The sequence below is a fragment of the Argopecten irradians genome, chromosome 6 (genome assembly GCF_041381155.1).
Source record: "Argopecten irradians isolate NY chromosome 6, Ai_NY, whole genome shotgun sequence".
NCBI classification, from domain to species: Eukaryota; Metazoa; Mollusca; class Bivalvia; order Pectinida; family Pectinidae; genus Argopecten; species Argopecten irradians.
Window position 1 is genome coordinate 44919549 of NC_091139.1, and position 17147 is coordinate 44936695.

At 38.0% G+C, this 17147-nt stretch overlaps 1 protein-coding gene across 3 annotated transcripts in view; it reads right to left on the bottom strand.

Annotated features, from left to right (window-relative positions):
• LOC138326022 (rapamycin-insensitive companion of mTOR-like) overlaps positions 1 to 17147 on the bottom strand; it is a 57520-nt gene that overhangs the window by 25615 nt on the left and 14758 nt on the right. For all 3 annotated transcript variants that reach the window (XM_069272120.1, XM_069272119.1, XM_069272117.1), the window contains exons 14-17: positions 13404 to 13504; positions 12844 to 13021; positions 11991 to 12095; positions 9668 to 9714 (exon numbers count right to left, since the gene is read on the bottom strand). In XM_069272120.1, coding sequence (XP_069128221.1) covers positions 9668 to 9714; positions 11991 to 12095; positions 12844 to 13021; positions 13404 to 13504 — 431 coding nt within the window. The remainder of the gene's footprint in view (positions 1 to 9667; positions 9715 to 11990; positions 12096 to 12843; positions 13022 to 13403; positions 13505 to 17147) is intronic.

Here is a 17147-nt window from a genome sequence, read left to right on the forward strand (position 1 = left end):
CATCAACCTGTAATAATGGTCAACATGTGGTCAGATAGACTGTGGTGATGATATCATAAACCTGTAATAATGGTCAACATGTGGTCAGATAAACTGTGGTGATGATATCATCAACCTGTAATAATGGTCAACATGTGGTCAGATAAACTGTGGTGATGATATCATAAACCTGTAATAATGGTCAACATGTGGTCAGATAAACTGTGGTGATGATATCATCAACCTGTAATAATGGTCAACATGTGGTCAGATAAACTGTGGTGATGATATCATCAACCTGTAATAATGGTCAACATGTGGTCAGATAGACTGTTGTGATGATATCATAAACCTGTAATAATGGTCAACATGTGGTCAGATAGACTGTGGTGATGATATCATCAAACTGTAATAATGGTCAACATGTGGTCAGATAAACTGTGGTGATGATATCATCAAACTGTAATAATGGTCAACATGTGGTCAGATAAACTGTGGTGATGATATCATCAACCTGTAATAATGGTCAACATGTGGTCAGATAGACTGTTGTGATGATATCATCAACCTGTAATAATGGTCAACATGTGGTCAGATAGACTGTGGTGATGATATCATCAACCTGTAATAATGGTCAACATGTGGTCAGATAGACTGTGGTGATGATATCATCAACCTGTAATAATGGTCAACATGTGGTCAGATAAACTGTGGTGATGATATCATCAACCTGTAATAATGGTCAACATGTGGTCAGATAGACTGTGGTGATGATATCATAAACCTGTAATAATGGTCAACATGTGGTCAGATAAACTGTGTGGTGATGATATCATCAACCTGTAATAATGGTCAACATGTGGTCAGATAAACTGTGGTGATGATATCATCAACCTGTAATAATGGTCAACATGTGGTCAGATAGACTGTTGTGATGATATCATAAACCTGTAATAATGGTCAACATGTGGTCAGATAGACTGTGGTGATGATATCATCAACCTGTAATAATGGTCAACATGTGGTCAGATAAACTGTGGTGATGATATCATCAACCTGTAATAATGGTCAACATGTGGTCAGATAAACTGTGGTGATGATATCATCAACCTGTAATAATGGTCAACATGTGGTCAGATAGACTGTGGTGATGATATCATCAACCTGTAATAATGGTCAACATGTGGTCAGATAGACTGTGGTGATGATATCATAAACCTGTAATAATGGTCAACATGTGGTCAGATAGACTGTGGTGATGATATCATCAACCTGTAATAATGGTCAACATGTGGTCAGATAAACTGTGGTGATGATATCATCAACCTGTAATAATGGTCAACATGTGGTCAGATAAACTGTGGTGATGATATCATCAACCTGTAATAATGGTCAACATGTGGTCAGATAGACTGTTGTGATGATATCATCAACCTGTAATAATGGTCAACATGTGGTCAGATAGACTGTGGTGATGATATCATCAACCTGTAATAATGGTCAACATGTGGTCAGATAGACTGTGGTGATGATATCATCAACCTGTAATAATGGTCAACATGTGGTCAGATAGACTGTGGTGATGATATCATCAACCTGTAATAATGGTCAACATGTGGTCAGATAAACTGTGGTGATGATATCATCAACCTGTAATAATGGTCAACATGTGGTCAGATAAACTGTGGTGATGATATCATCAACCTGTAATAATGGTCAACATGTGGTCAGATAAACTGTGGTGATGATATCATCAACCTGTAATAATGGTCAACATGTGGTCAGATAAACTGTGGTGATGATATCATCAACCTGTAATAATGGTCAACATGTGGTCAGATAAACTGTGGTGATGATATCATAAACCTGTAATAATGGTCAACATGTGGTCAGATAAACTGTGGTGATGATATCATCAACCTGTAATAATGGTCAACATGTGGTCAGATAAACTGTGGTGATGATATCATCAACCTGTAATAATGGTCAACATGTGGTCAGATAAACTGTGGTGATGATATCATCAACCTGTAATAATTGTCAACATGTGGTCAGATAAACTGTGGTGATGATATCATCAAACTGTAATAATGGTCAACATGTGGTCAGATAGACTGTGGTGATGATATCATCAACCTGTAATAATGGTCAACATGTGGTCAGATAGACTGTTGTGATGATATCATCAACCTGTAATAATGGTCAACATGTGGTCAGATAAACTGTGGTGATGATATCATCAACCTGTAATAATGGTCAACATGTGGTCAGATAAACTGTGGTGATGATATCATCAACCTGTAATAATGGTCAACATGTGGTCAGATAAACTGTGGTGATGATATCATCAACCTGTAATAATGGTCAACATGTGTGGTCAGATAAACTGTGGTGATGATATATCATCAACCTGTAATAATGGTCAACATGTGGTCAGATAAACTGTGGTGATGATATCATCAACCTGTAATAATGGTCAACATGTGGTCAGATAGACTGTGGTGATGATATCATCAACCTGTAATAATGGTCAACATGTGGTCAGATACTGTGGTGATGATATCATCAACTGTAATAATGGGTGGTGATGATATCATCAACCTGTAATAATGGTCAACATGTGGTCAGATAGACTGTGGTGATGATATCATCAACCTGTAATAATGGTCAACATGTGGTCAGATAGACTGTGGTGATGATATCATCAACCTGTAATAATGGTCAACATGTGGTCAGATAGACTGTGTGATGATATCATCAACCTGTAATAATGGTCAACATGTGGTCAGATAGACTGTGTGATGATATCATCAACCTGTAATAATGGTCAACATGTGGTCAGATAGACTGTGGTGATGATATCATCAACCTGTAATAATGGTCAACATGTGGTCAGATAAACTGTGGTGATGATATCATCAACCTGTAATAATGGTCAACATGTGGTCAGATAGACTGTGGTGATGATATCATCAACCTGTAATAATGGTCAACATGTGGTCAGATAAACTGTGGTGATGATATCATCAACCTGTAATAATGGTCAACATGTGGTCAGATAAACTGTGGTGATGATATCATCAACCTGTAATAATGGTCAACATGTGGTCAGATAAACTGTGGTGATGATATCATAAACCTGTAATAATGGTCAACATGTGGTCAGATAAACTGTGGTGATGATATCATCAACCTGTAATAATGGTCAACATGTAGGTCAGATAAACTGTGGTGATGATATCATCAACCTGTAATAATGGTCAACATGTGGTCAGATAAACTGTGGTGATGATATCATAACCTGTAATAATGGTCAACATGTGGTCAGATAACTGTGTGATGATATCATCAACCTGTAATAATGGTCAACATGTGGTCAGATAAACTGTGGTGATGATATCATCAACCTGTAATAATGGTCAACATGTGGTCAGATAGACTGTGGTGATGATATCATAAACCTGTAATAATGGTCAACATGTGGTCAGATAAACTGTGGTGATGATATCATCAACCTGTAATAATGGTCAACATGTGGTCAGATAGACTGTGGTGATGATATCATCAACCTGTAATAATGGTCAACATGTGGTCAGATAAACTGTGGTGATGATATCATCAACCTGTAATAATGGTCAACATGTGGTCAGATAAACTGTGGTGATGATATCATAAACCTGTAATAATGGTCAACATGTGGTCAGATAAACTGTGGTGATGATATCATCAACCTGTAATAATGGTCAACATGTGGTCAGATAGACTGTTGTGATGATATCATCAACCTGTAATAATGGTCAACATGTGGTCAGATAGACTGTGGTGATGATATCATCAACCTGTAATAATGGTCAACATGTGGTCAGATAAACTGTGGTGATGATATCATCAACCTGTAATAATGGTCAACATGTGGTCAGATAAACTGTGGTGATGATATATCATCAACCTGTAATAATGGTCAACATGTGGTCAGATAAACTGTGGTGATGATATCATCAACCTGTAATAATGGTCAACATGTGGTCAGATAAACTGTGGTGATGATATCATCAACCTGTAATAATGGTCAACATGTGGTCAGATAAACTGTGGTGATGATATCATCAACCTGTAATAATGGTCAACATGTGGTCAGATAGACTGTGGTGATGATATCATCAAACCTGTAATAATGGTCAACATGTGGTCAGATAGACTGTGGTGATGATATCATCAAACTGTAATAATGGTCAACATGTGGTCAGATAAACTGTGGTGATGATATCATCAAACTGTAATAATGGTCAACATGTGGTCAGATAAACTGTGGTGATGATATCATCAACCTGTAATAATGGTCAACATGTGGTCAGATAGACTGTTGTGATGATATCATCAACCTGTAATAATGGTCAACATGTGGTCAGATAGACTGTGGTGATGATATCATCAACCTGTAATAATGGTCAACATGTGGTCAGATAGACTGTGGTGATGATATCATCAACCTGTAATAATGGTCAACATGTGGTCAGATAAACTGTGGTGATGATATCATCAACCTGTAATAATGGTCAACATGTGGTCAGATAAACTGTGGTGATGATATCATCAACCTGTAATAATGGTCAACATGTGGTCAGATAAACTGTGGTGATGATATCATCAACCTGTAATAATGGTCAACATGTGGTCAGATAGACTGTGGTGATGATATCATCAACCTGTAATAATGGTCAACATGTGGTCAGATAAACTGTGGTGATGATATCATCAACCTGTAATAATGGTCAACATGTGGTCAGATAGACTGTGGTGATGATATCATCAACCTGTAATAATGGTCAACATGTGGTCAGATAGACTGTGGTGATGATATCATCAACCTGTAATAATGGTCAACATGTGGTCAGATAGACTGTGGTGATGATATCATCAACCTGTAATAATGGTCAACATGTGGTCAGATAGACTGTTGTGATGATATCATCAACCTGTAATAATGGTCAACATGTGGTCAGATAGACTGTTGTGATGATATCATCAACCTGTAATAATGGTCAACATGTGGTCAGATAGACTGTGGTGATGATATCATCAACCTGTAATAATGGTCAACATGTGGTCAGATAAACTGTGGTGATGATATCATCAACCTGTAATAATGGTCAACATGTGGTCAGATAGACTGTTGTGATGATATCATCAACCTGTAATAATGGTCAACATGTGGTCAGATAGACTGTTGTGATGATATCATCAACCTGTAATAATGGTCAACATGTGGTCAGATAAACTGTGGTGATGATATCATCAACCTGTAATAATGGTCAACATGTGGTCAGATAAACTGTGGTGATGATATCATCAACCTGTAATAATGGTCAACATGTGGTCAGATAGACTGTGGTGATGATATCATCAACCTGTAATAATGGTCAACATGTGGTCAGATAAACTGTGGTGATGATATCATCAACCTGTAATAATGGTCAACATGTGGTCAGATAAACTGTGGTGATGATATCATCAACCTGTAATAATGGTCAACATGTGGTCAGATAAACTGTGGTGATGATATCATCAACCTGTAATAATGGTCAACATGTGGTCAGATAAACTGTTGTGATGATATCATCAACCTGTAATAATGGTCAACATGTGGTCAGATAAACTGTGGTGATGATATCATCAACCTGTAATAATGGTCAACATGTGGTCAGATAAACTGTGGTGATGATATCATCAACCTGTAATAATGGTCAACATGTGGTCAGATAGACTGTTGTGATGATATCATCAACCTGTAATAATGGTCAACATGTGGTCAGATAAACTGTGGTGATGATATCATCAACCTGTAATAATGGTCAACATGTGGTCAGATAGACTGTTGTGATGATATCATAAACCTGTAATAATGGTCAACATGTAGTCAGATAAACTGTTGTGATGATATCATAAACCTGTAATAATGGTCAACATGTGGTCAGATAAACTGTTGTGATGATATCATAAACCTGTAATAATGGTCAACATGTGGTCAGATAAACTGTGGTGATGATATCATCAACCTGTAATAATGGTCAACATGTGGTCAGATAAACTGTGGTGATGATATCATCAACCTGTAATAATGGTCAACATGTGGTCAGATAAACTGTGGTGATGATATCATCAACCTGTAATAATGGTCAACATGTGGTCAGATAGACTGTTGTGATGATATCATAAACCTGTAATAATGGTCAACATGTGGTCAGATAGACTGTGGTGATGATATCATCAACCTGTAATAATGGTCAACATGTGGTCAGATAAACTGTGGTGATGATATCATCAACCTGTAATAATGGTCAACATGTGGTCAGATAAACTGTGGTGATGATATCATCAACCTGTAATAATGGTCAACATGTGGTCAGATAAACTGTTGTGATGATATCATCAACCTGTAATAATGGTCAACATGTGGTCAGATAGACTGTGGTGATGATATCATCAAACTGTAATAATGGTCAACATGTGGTCAGATAAACTGTGGTGATGATATCATCAAACTGTAATAATGGTCAACATGTGGTCAGATAAACTGTGGTGATGATATCATCAACCTGTAATAATGGTCAACATGTGGTCAGATAAACTGTTGTGATGATATCATAAACCTGTAATAATGGTCAACATGTGGTCAGATAAACTGTGGTGATGATATCATCAACCTGTAATAATGGTCAACATGTGGTCAGATAAACTGTGGTGATGATATCATCAACCTGTAATAATGGTCAACATGTGGTCAGATAAACTGTGGTGATGATATCATAAACCTGTAATAATGGTCAACATGTGGTCAGATAGACTGTTGTGATGATATCATCAACCTGTAATAATGGTCAACATGTGGTCAGATAAACTGTGGTGATGATATCATCAACCTGTAATAATGGTCAACATGTGGTCAGATAAACTGTGGTGATGATATCATCAACCTGTAATAATGGTCAACATATGGTCAGATAGACTGTGGTGATGATATCATCAACCTGTAATAATGGTCAACATGTGGTCAGATAGACTGTTGTTATGAATCTTTCATATTGTGTTAGCGTTTCATTGTCTGTAAAGCTTGGGAATCTATATAGACCACAGATGCTATCTCCAGAGAGTTTAATGCTTATATCAAACATTTTGGGGGTCTATGCTGAAGTTTCGGATTAAATCAAGAAAACATTTGTTATCAATTATTCAATCCATAAAATGAAACAGACATTTCAACAAAGATGAGTTGACACTGAAATGTCGAGGTTAGTAGAAATGGTCATGGTTTGGACATTATTTATCGTCCTAGCTCTGGCTTAGTATCCCATCAACTGTCATTAAAGGACAGCATCCCTGTATAGAGTGTGATGCGTGTGTGAATGTTTGTATGTTTGTGGTATACACATGTTGTGTCTCCTTGTGATAGTGTGTTTTGGAAAGCTGTGGTATGTTAGTGTTGTGTCTCCTTGTGAAGTTGTTTTGGGAGGCTGTGGTATACTCATGTTGTCTCCTTGTGATAGTGTGTTTTGGGAGGCTGTGGTATGTTAGTGTTGTGTCTCCTTGTGAAGTTGTTTTGGGAGGCTGTGGTATACTCATGTTTTGTCTCCTTGTGATAGTGTGTTTTGGGAGGCTGTGGTATGTTAGTGTTGTGTCTCCTTGTGAAGTTGTTTTGGGAGGCTGTGGTATACTCATGTTGTGTCTCCTTGTGATAGCGTGTTTTGAAAGGCTGTGGTATACTCATGTTTTGTCTCCTTGTGATAGTGTGTTTTGGGAGGCTATGATATACTCATGTTTTGTCTCCTTGTGATAGTGTGTTTTGGGAGGCTGTGGTATGTAAGTGTTGTGTCTCCTAGTGAAGTTGTGTTGGGAGGCTGTGGTATGTTAATGTTGTGTCTCCTTATGAAATTTTTTTGGGAGGCTGTGGTATACTCATGTTGTATCTCCTTGTGATAGTGTGTTTTGGGAGGCTGTGGTATACTCATGTTTTGTCTCCTTGTGATAGTGTGTTTTGGGAGGCTGTGGTATGTTAGTGTTGTGTCTCCTTGTGAAGTTGTTTTGGGAGGCTGTGGTATACTCATGTTGTGTCTCCTTGTGATAGCGTGTTTTGAAAGGCTGTGGTATACTCATGTTTTGTCTCCTTGTGATAGTGTGTTTTGGGAGGCTATGATATACTCATGTTTTGTCTCCTTGTGATAGTGTGTTTTGGGAGGCTGTGGTATGTAAGTGTTGTGTCTCCTAGTGAAGTTGTGTTGGGAGGCTGTGGTATGTTAATGTTGTGTCTCCTTATGAAATTTTTTTGGGAGGCTGTGGTATACTCATGTTGTATCTCCTTGTGATAGTGTGTTTTGGGAGGCTGTGGTATACTCATGTTTTGTCTCCTTGTGATAGTGTTTTTTGGGAGGCTGTGGTATGTAAGTGTTGTGTCTCCTTGTGATAGTGTGTTTTGGGAGGCTATGATATACTTATGTTTGTGTCTCCTTGTGATAGTGTGTTTTGGGAGGCTATGATATACTCATGTTGTGTCTCCTTGTGATATTTTACCCTTTTTATAGTGCTATCTCACTGAAGTAGTGACAAGTATGTGAATATATATACAGTGGAACTTCCCGAAACCGATCATGATCGGTGCATATAATTTCGGCCGGTTTAGAGAGGGTTCGGTTTGGAGAAGTGAACCGAATACCGATCATCACGATCCGGATTTAATCGATCGGAAGTCGTTTTTTACGTTAGTGCATCGCATGTATGCCTAGTGTTCGTTAAAACCGACCGATATTGATTGTTAATGTGAATGTTATCACAAAAGAGAGAATCATACGTTTAAAAGGAATGGATTACAGCAAACTTGACTTTGTTACCGCTTATAAACGTAGTTTAGTTAGTTAGTTGCGTGAATGTTCTTGGGGACGTTCTCGTCTGCAACCTACATACGACCGATCGCTTCCGGTTACAGTACGTCAATAATCAAATTATATGGTCTAATTACACGATGATCAGTCGATGCCGGTCATTATATGACATAGTCATTTTCTAAAACAATACATGGCTTCGGCTTCTTCATACAGATAATTTACGTTATCCGACAACTACATATGTAAATAAAAAAAAACGTGTGATTTGAATACGAAACTTTCTCTTTATTACTAGCTCTGCTTGTTTTCTTACAGTAAACAAACCGCGTGCACATGGTAGACTTTCGTTAGATATCTAAACAATAGGCATGATTAAATAATTACACCACCATCTCGGGTATAATTACCGTGTACCTATAACCATTCACATCTGTATACATGCCCAAGGACATGGCATGCAACAGCTATGGTACAGGTACGTGTGTATTTCACGGTCGGTTGATCAGACCTCAATGTAATCTATCGGTGTCGCTCAGGTAAGGCCGGTTTTCAGAAGTGTAATTTAGTAACATTTGACTATTCCGATCTCAAAATCGGTCCGGTATTCGGAATTGGGAGGGATCGGTTTTGGGAAGTTTTATATACTATTAATAAAGAGGAATTCATTCCGTACATGACATCCATGTTCGGTTTCTATAGGTGATCGGTTTAGAGAAGGTTCGGTTTTGGGAGGTTCCACTGTACTCATAACAGATACAGATTATTTTCGTATCGAAGCAGTATATTAGAAATCAGCAAAGTTATTTTCTTACCGGGATAACATCTGCTCGTCCATCTTCTTCTGTTTATCTAGTGGCCACTGAAATATTAAAGTATTACATGATGAAACAGAAAATACAAATAAAACATAAACACCTCCATATATCAAAGTAGGATATTACATCATGGGACACTGCAGGACGTCGGTAACATTACAGGTAATAATCACAGAAGGACATTAAATGGTGTATGCTATCAAACCTGCAGTTTTTATCAACTTAATAAATGGCTTTAAAATCAACAAGAGGCCCATGGGCCTTAACGGTCACCTGAGTTAGAATATATAATGAAACAAATAATGAAACAAATTAAAGCCATATAAACACTATATGCTGGGCATTGAAGTTGGTCAGTGATTTATAAATTTGACCTTTTTAGACTATGAAGAGTATTTGCTTCCATCAAACCTGTGAACTTAGAGGTATTTTTGAAATTTTAATCAATTTGACCCTGTTTGGTCCTGCCCCTCTGGTCCCCCAGGGGGTCATCGAGGACGGATATGGATGTTAAAATGTTATATCTTCGTCTAATAATTCTAATCAAATAATGTTCACAAATATGTTTTTCCTATATACACTAAAGTAAACTTGACCCCTCCCCAGGGGGTAACGTGAGACTCCAAGATCATATAATTCACAGTTTTTATAAAACACCTGAAGACCTTTCCATCTATAATTATTTGATTCTACTATATCCAGAATTTTAGAAGATTTTTGAAGTTTTAGCCTATTTGACCCTTTTTTAGCCCCCCCCCCCCCCCCCCCTGCCCCCAGGGGGTCGGCCAGGACCAATGTGGACATGATATTAAAATGCTATCTCAGGCTAATAATTCTAACCAAGTTTGACTCATTTCTTATGAAAATTGAGCAAAAAATGCTCATTAATGTGTTTTTCCTATATAAACTATAGTAAACTTGACCCCCTCCCCAAGGGGAAACAGGAGACCCCAGGGTCATATAATTTACAATTTTTATAAACAAACTTTAAGACCTTTTCATATCTATAAAGTGTATCTGATTATACCATTTCCAGAATTTTAAAAGAATATTTTTGAAGTTTTAGCCTATTTGACCTTTTTTGGCCCCGCCCCTCTGCCACCAGGGGGTCGGCCTGGACCAATATGGATATGATATTAAAATGCTATCTCAGGCTAATAATTCTAACCAAGTTTGACTCGTTTCCAATGAAAATTGAGCAAAAAATGCTCATAAATGTGTTTTCCCTATATAAACTATAGTAAACTTGACCCCCTCCCCAAGGGAAAACAGGAGACCCCAGGGTCATATAATTCACAATTTTTGTAAAGGACCTTAAGACCTTTCTATTTATGAAAAGTATTTGTTTCTACCATTTCCAGAATTTCAGAAGAAGATTTTTGAAGTTTTAGCCTATTTGACCCATTTTTAGCCGCGCCCCTCTGCCCCCAGGGGGTCGGCCAGAACCAATATGATATTAAAATGCTATCTCAGGCTAATAATTCTAACCAAGTTTGACTCGTTTCCAATGAAAATTGAGCAAAAAATGCTCATAAATGTGTTTTCCCTATATAAACTATAGTAAACTTGACCCCCTCCCCAGGGGGAAACGTGAGACCCCAGGGTCATATAATTCACAATTTTTGTAAAGGACCTTAAGACCTTTCTATTTATGAAAAGTATTTGATTCTACCATATCCAGAATTTCAGAAGAAGATTTTTGAAGTTTTAGCCTATTTGACCCCTTTTGACCCCGCCTCTAAGGCCCCTGGGGGTCAGTTATAGAAAATTTGTTAATAGGATTAAATGGCCATCTCATACTGATAATTCTGACAACATTTGACTCATTTCCTATTACAAATGACCAAATAATGCGCAAAAATGTGTTTTCTCAATATAAAGTATAGTAAACTTAACCCCCTCCCCAGGAGGAAACTAGAGACCCCAGGGTCATATAATTCACAATTTTTGTAAAGGACCTTACGACCTTTCTATCTGTGAAGAGTATTTGATTCTACCACATCTGTGAGTAGAGAAGAAGATTTTTGAAATTTTACTCAATTTTGACCCTTTTGGCCCCTCCCACAGCCCCCTGGGGGGTGGGGACCATATAATTCACAATTTTGATTGGCCTTATGCCTTTGAAGGTTTGTGCAAAATTTCATTGAAATTGCTTTAGCAGTTTTGGAGAAGAAGTCGAAAATGTAAATTGTTTACGGACATACGACGGACGACGACGGACAAAAGGCGATTAGAATAGGTCACTTGAGACTTCGTCTCAGGTGACCTAATAAAAAGTTCTCTCTTTTGTCGAAGCCTGTTTAAAGTATTGATATGTTACCTTGAGAATTGACCCGATTAGGTCCCAGTCCCAGGCGTAATTATCTTTGGTATAGAGGACCTGTGAGTCCTTCACCGTCTGTGTAACCATGTCTTCAGAGGACAACTGGACAAAACAAACATGTTCTTAATAAACAACTGAGGACAACTGGACAAAACAAACATGTTCTAAATAAACAACTGAGGACAACTGGACAAAACAAACATGTTCTAAATAAACAACTGAGGACAACTGGACAAAACAAACATGTTCTTAATAAACAACTGAGGACAACTGGACAAAACAAACATGTTCTTAATAAACAACTGAGGACAACTGGACAAAACAAACATGTTCTTAATAAACAACTGAGGACAACTGGACAAAACAAACATGTTCTCAATAAACAACTGAGGACAACTGGACAAAACAAACATGTTCTTAATAAACAACTGAGGACAACTGGACAAAACGAACATGTTCTTAATAAACAACTGAGGACAACTGGACAAAACAAACATGTTCTTAATAAACAACTGAGGACAACTGGACAAAACAAACATGTTCTTAATAAATAACTGAGGACAACTGGACAAAACAAACATGTTCTAAATAAACAACTGACAAATCTATAATTAATATAAATATTTGTTTTCATTATCATGTTATAGAATAACATCTAACCTCATGAAACCATTTCAATTTTAATCTTATCTAAAGTCATCATGTAAACAACCCCTAATGTCAAAATTGCATACTCTTAATGATTTCTATTTTATCAAACCTACAAAACACTTTTGACCTCTTCTTATTCTAAGACTGGACCAGTTCATTATCAAATTACAGGGGTGAATTATGTGAATATTGATGTTACCTTGGTTATATAGTAGGAGTTGAGGCGGTTCTTGTTTTGGTGAAAGTGTTTAGAGAACGGTGACTTTCTTCCTCCCATGTTCTGTATAAGATGGTCTAGGTACAGACTACATGGTATTATGCCTCGTTTCTTCATGGAATGTAGACGATCAAGATAGGACACAGCTTTACATGCTCGGCTGTAAGTAAAGAAAGTACACAGTCAAATATGGAGAAATCTTAAAGAAACTTCCAAGAAATCATATCATTTGGATGACAGTAGATTTATAAAACTACAGGAAAATTGATGTTGTTAAGGTTTTATAGAGTAGAAATGCTGTAAAAGTTTGGCCAAAAACAGCTAATAGAGTGGAAACGCTGTAAAAGTTTGGCCAAACACCGACTTGTCTTAATCATGTATATATAAATATGCTTGACTATGAAGAATTATATAGTCAAATATGATAAAATATAAACCCTCCTAATTCGACCTTCATTTAAATTCAATGACATGTGAAATATATCACTTTTGATAAAACATTAATTATAGTTAAACATAGGCTCCACAGAAGCAAGACTTACTGTTGTTGGTGTTGGGGAATGTCAGTCGCCGACGCCATGGCCATGAGTGTAGGAAGACAGTGGCTATGATGGCTACACTCGTTAGGGAGGAGGGTACTGGCCTGTACAACACATACACAATGTCACAATACATCTTACAAGCTTGTTCATCCCTCAAGTTTTATATTGAACTGTTGTACAATAACGTACCTTCAGGGCTGAATGAGTTAACATATATGATCAAGGATGTGCTAGGTTTTAGTAGTTTGAAAATCAAGTTCTATGAGGAAAAACATTGACATACAATCAGACTAAATTTTATCTCCACTGCACACAGGATTCACATTCATAAAGAGATTTAGTATAAATGGTTGACTGTTGAAGATCTTAACCACTTTGCAATTCAGCTTCAAACTTCCTACCAACAAAATACTCTTGCTAAAAGCTGTTCCAGACAATTTATTTATAAAATTTGGTTATCTCTGACATAAATTACTGTATATTATCTTTGGCGATCCAAATGTTGTGACAACACCTGATCTCATTATCACACTCACAATGTGCATGAGTTGACCCAGAAGTATGGTGGTTCTAACATATCACACTCACCATGTGTATGAGTTGACCCAGAAGTATGATGGTTCTTACATATCACACTCACCATGTGCATGAGTTGACCCAGAAGTATGGTGGTTCTAACATATCACACTCACCATGTGCATGAGTTGACCCAGAAGTATGATGGTTCTAACATATCACACTCACCATGTGCATGAGTTGACCCAGAAGTATGGTGGTTCTAACATATCATACTGACATGTGTATGAGTTGACCCAGAAGTATGGTGGTTCTAACATATCACACTCACCATGTGTATGAGTTGACCCAGAAGTATGGTGGTTCTAACATATCACACTCACCATGTGTATGAGTTGACCCAGAAGTATGATGGTTCTAACATATCATACTCACCATGTGTATGAGTTGACCCAGAAGTATGGTGGTTCTAACATATCACACTCACCATGTGTATGAGTTGACCCAGAAGTATGGTGGTTCTAACATATCACACTCACCATGTGTATGAGTTGACCCAGAAGTATGGTGGTTCTAACATATCATACTGACATGTGTATGAGTTGACCCAGAAGTATGGTGGTTCTAACATATCACACTCACCATGTGTATGAGTTGACCCAGAAGTATGATGGTTCTAACATATCATAATCACCATGTGTATGAGTTGACCCAGAAGTATGGTGGTTCTAACATATCACACTCACCATGTGTATGAGTTGACCCAGAAGTATGGTGGTTCTAACATATCACACTCACCATGTGCATGAGTTGACCCAGAAGTATGATGGTTCTTACATATCATAATCACCATGTGTATGAGTTGACCCAGAAGTATGGTGGTTCTAACATATCATACTGACATGTGTATGAGTTGACCCAGAAGTATGGTGGTTCTAACATATCACACTCACCATGTGTATGAGTTGACCCAGAAGTATGGTGGTTCTAACATATCACACTCACCATGTGTATGAGTTGACCCAGAAGTATGGTGGTTCTAACATATCACACTCACCATGTGCATGAGTTGACCCAGAAGTATGGTGGTTCTTACATATCACACTCACCATGTGTATGAGTTGACCCAGAAGTATGGTGGTTCTAACATATCACACTCACCATGTGTATGAGTTGACCCAGAAGTATGGTGGTTCTAACATATCACACTCACCATGTGTATGAGTTGACCCAGAAGTATGGTGGTTCTAACATATCACACTCACCATGTGTATGAGTTGACCCAGAAGTATGGTGGTTCTAACATATCACACTCACCATGTGCATGAGTTGACCCAGAAGTATGATGGTTCTAACATATCATACTCACCATGTGTATGAGTTGACCCAGAAGTATGATGGTTCTAACATATCACACTCACCATGTGCATGAGTTGACCCAGAAGTATGGTGGTTCTAACATATCATACTCACCATGTGCATGAGTTGACCCAGAAGTATGATGGTTCTAACATATCATACTCACCATGTGTATGAGTTGACCCAGAAGTATGATGGTTCTAACATATCACACTCACCATGTGCATGAGTTGACCCAGAAGTATGGTGGTTCTAACATATCACACTCACCATGTGCATGAGTTGACCCAGAAGTATGATGGTTCTTACATATCATAATCACCATGTGTATGAGTTGACCCAGAAGTATGGTGGTTCTAACATATCACACTCACCATGTGCATGAGTTGACCCAGAAGTATGATGGTTCTAACATATCACACTCACCATGTGCATGAGTTGACCCAGAAGTATGGTGGTTCTAACATATCACACTCACCATGTGCATGAGTTGACCCAGAAGTATGATGGTTCTAACATATCACACTCACCATGTGAATGAGTTGACCCAGAAGTATGGTGGTTCTTACATATCACACTCACCATGTGTATGAGTTGACCCAGAAGTATGATGGTTCTAACATATCACACTCACCATGTGCATGAGTTGACCCAGAAGTATGATGGTTCTAACATATCACACTCACCATGTGCATGAGTTGACCCAGAAGTATGGTGGTTCTTACATATCACACTCACCATGTGTATGAGTTGACCCAGAAGTATGGTGGTTCTAACATATCACACTCACCATGTGTATGAGTTGACCCAGAAGTATGGTGGTTCTAACATATCACACTCACCATGTGCATGAGTTGACCCAGAAGTATGATGGTTCTAACATATCACACTCACCATGTACATGAGTTGACCCAGAAGTATGGTGGTTCTAACATATCACACTCACCATGTGTATGAGTTGACCCAGAAGTATGGTGGTTCTAACATATCATACTGACATGTGTATGAGTTGACCCAGAAGTATGGTGGTTCTAACATATCATACTGACATGTGTATGAGTTGACCCAGAAGTATGGTGGTTCTAACATATCATACTGACATGTGTATGAGTTGACCCAGAAGTATGGTGGTTCTAACATATCACACTCACCATGTGAATGAGTTGACCCAGAAGTATGGTGGTTCTTACATATCACACTCACCATGTGTATGAGTTGACCCAGAAGTATGGTGGTTCTAACATATCACACTCACCATGTGCATGAGTTGACCCAGAAGTATGGTGGTTCTTACATATCACACTCACCATGTGCATGAGTTGACCCAGAAGTATGGTGGTTCTAACATATCACACTCACCATGTGTATGAGTTGACCCAGAAGTATGGTGGTTCTAACATATCACACTCACCATGTGTATGAGTTGACCCAGAAGTATGGTGGTTCTAACATATCACACTCACCATGTGTATGAGTTGACCCAGAAGTATGGTGGTTCTAACATATCACACTCACCATGTGCATGAGTTGACCCAGAAGTATGGTGGTTCTAACATATCATAATCACCATGTGTATGAGTTGACCCAGAAGTATGGTGGTTCTAACATATCACACTCACCATGTGCATGAGTTGACCCAGAAGTATGGTGGTTCTAACATATCACACTCACCATGTGCATGAGTTGACCCAGAAGTATGGTGGTTCTAACATATCACACTCACCATGTGCATGAGTTGACCCAGAAGTATGATGGTTCTTACATATCATAATCACCATGTGTATGAGTTGACCCAGAAGTATGATGGTTCTAACATATCACACTCACCATGTGTATGAGTTGACCCAGAAGTATGGTGGTTCTAACATA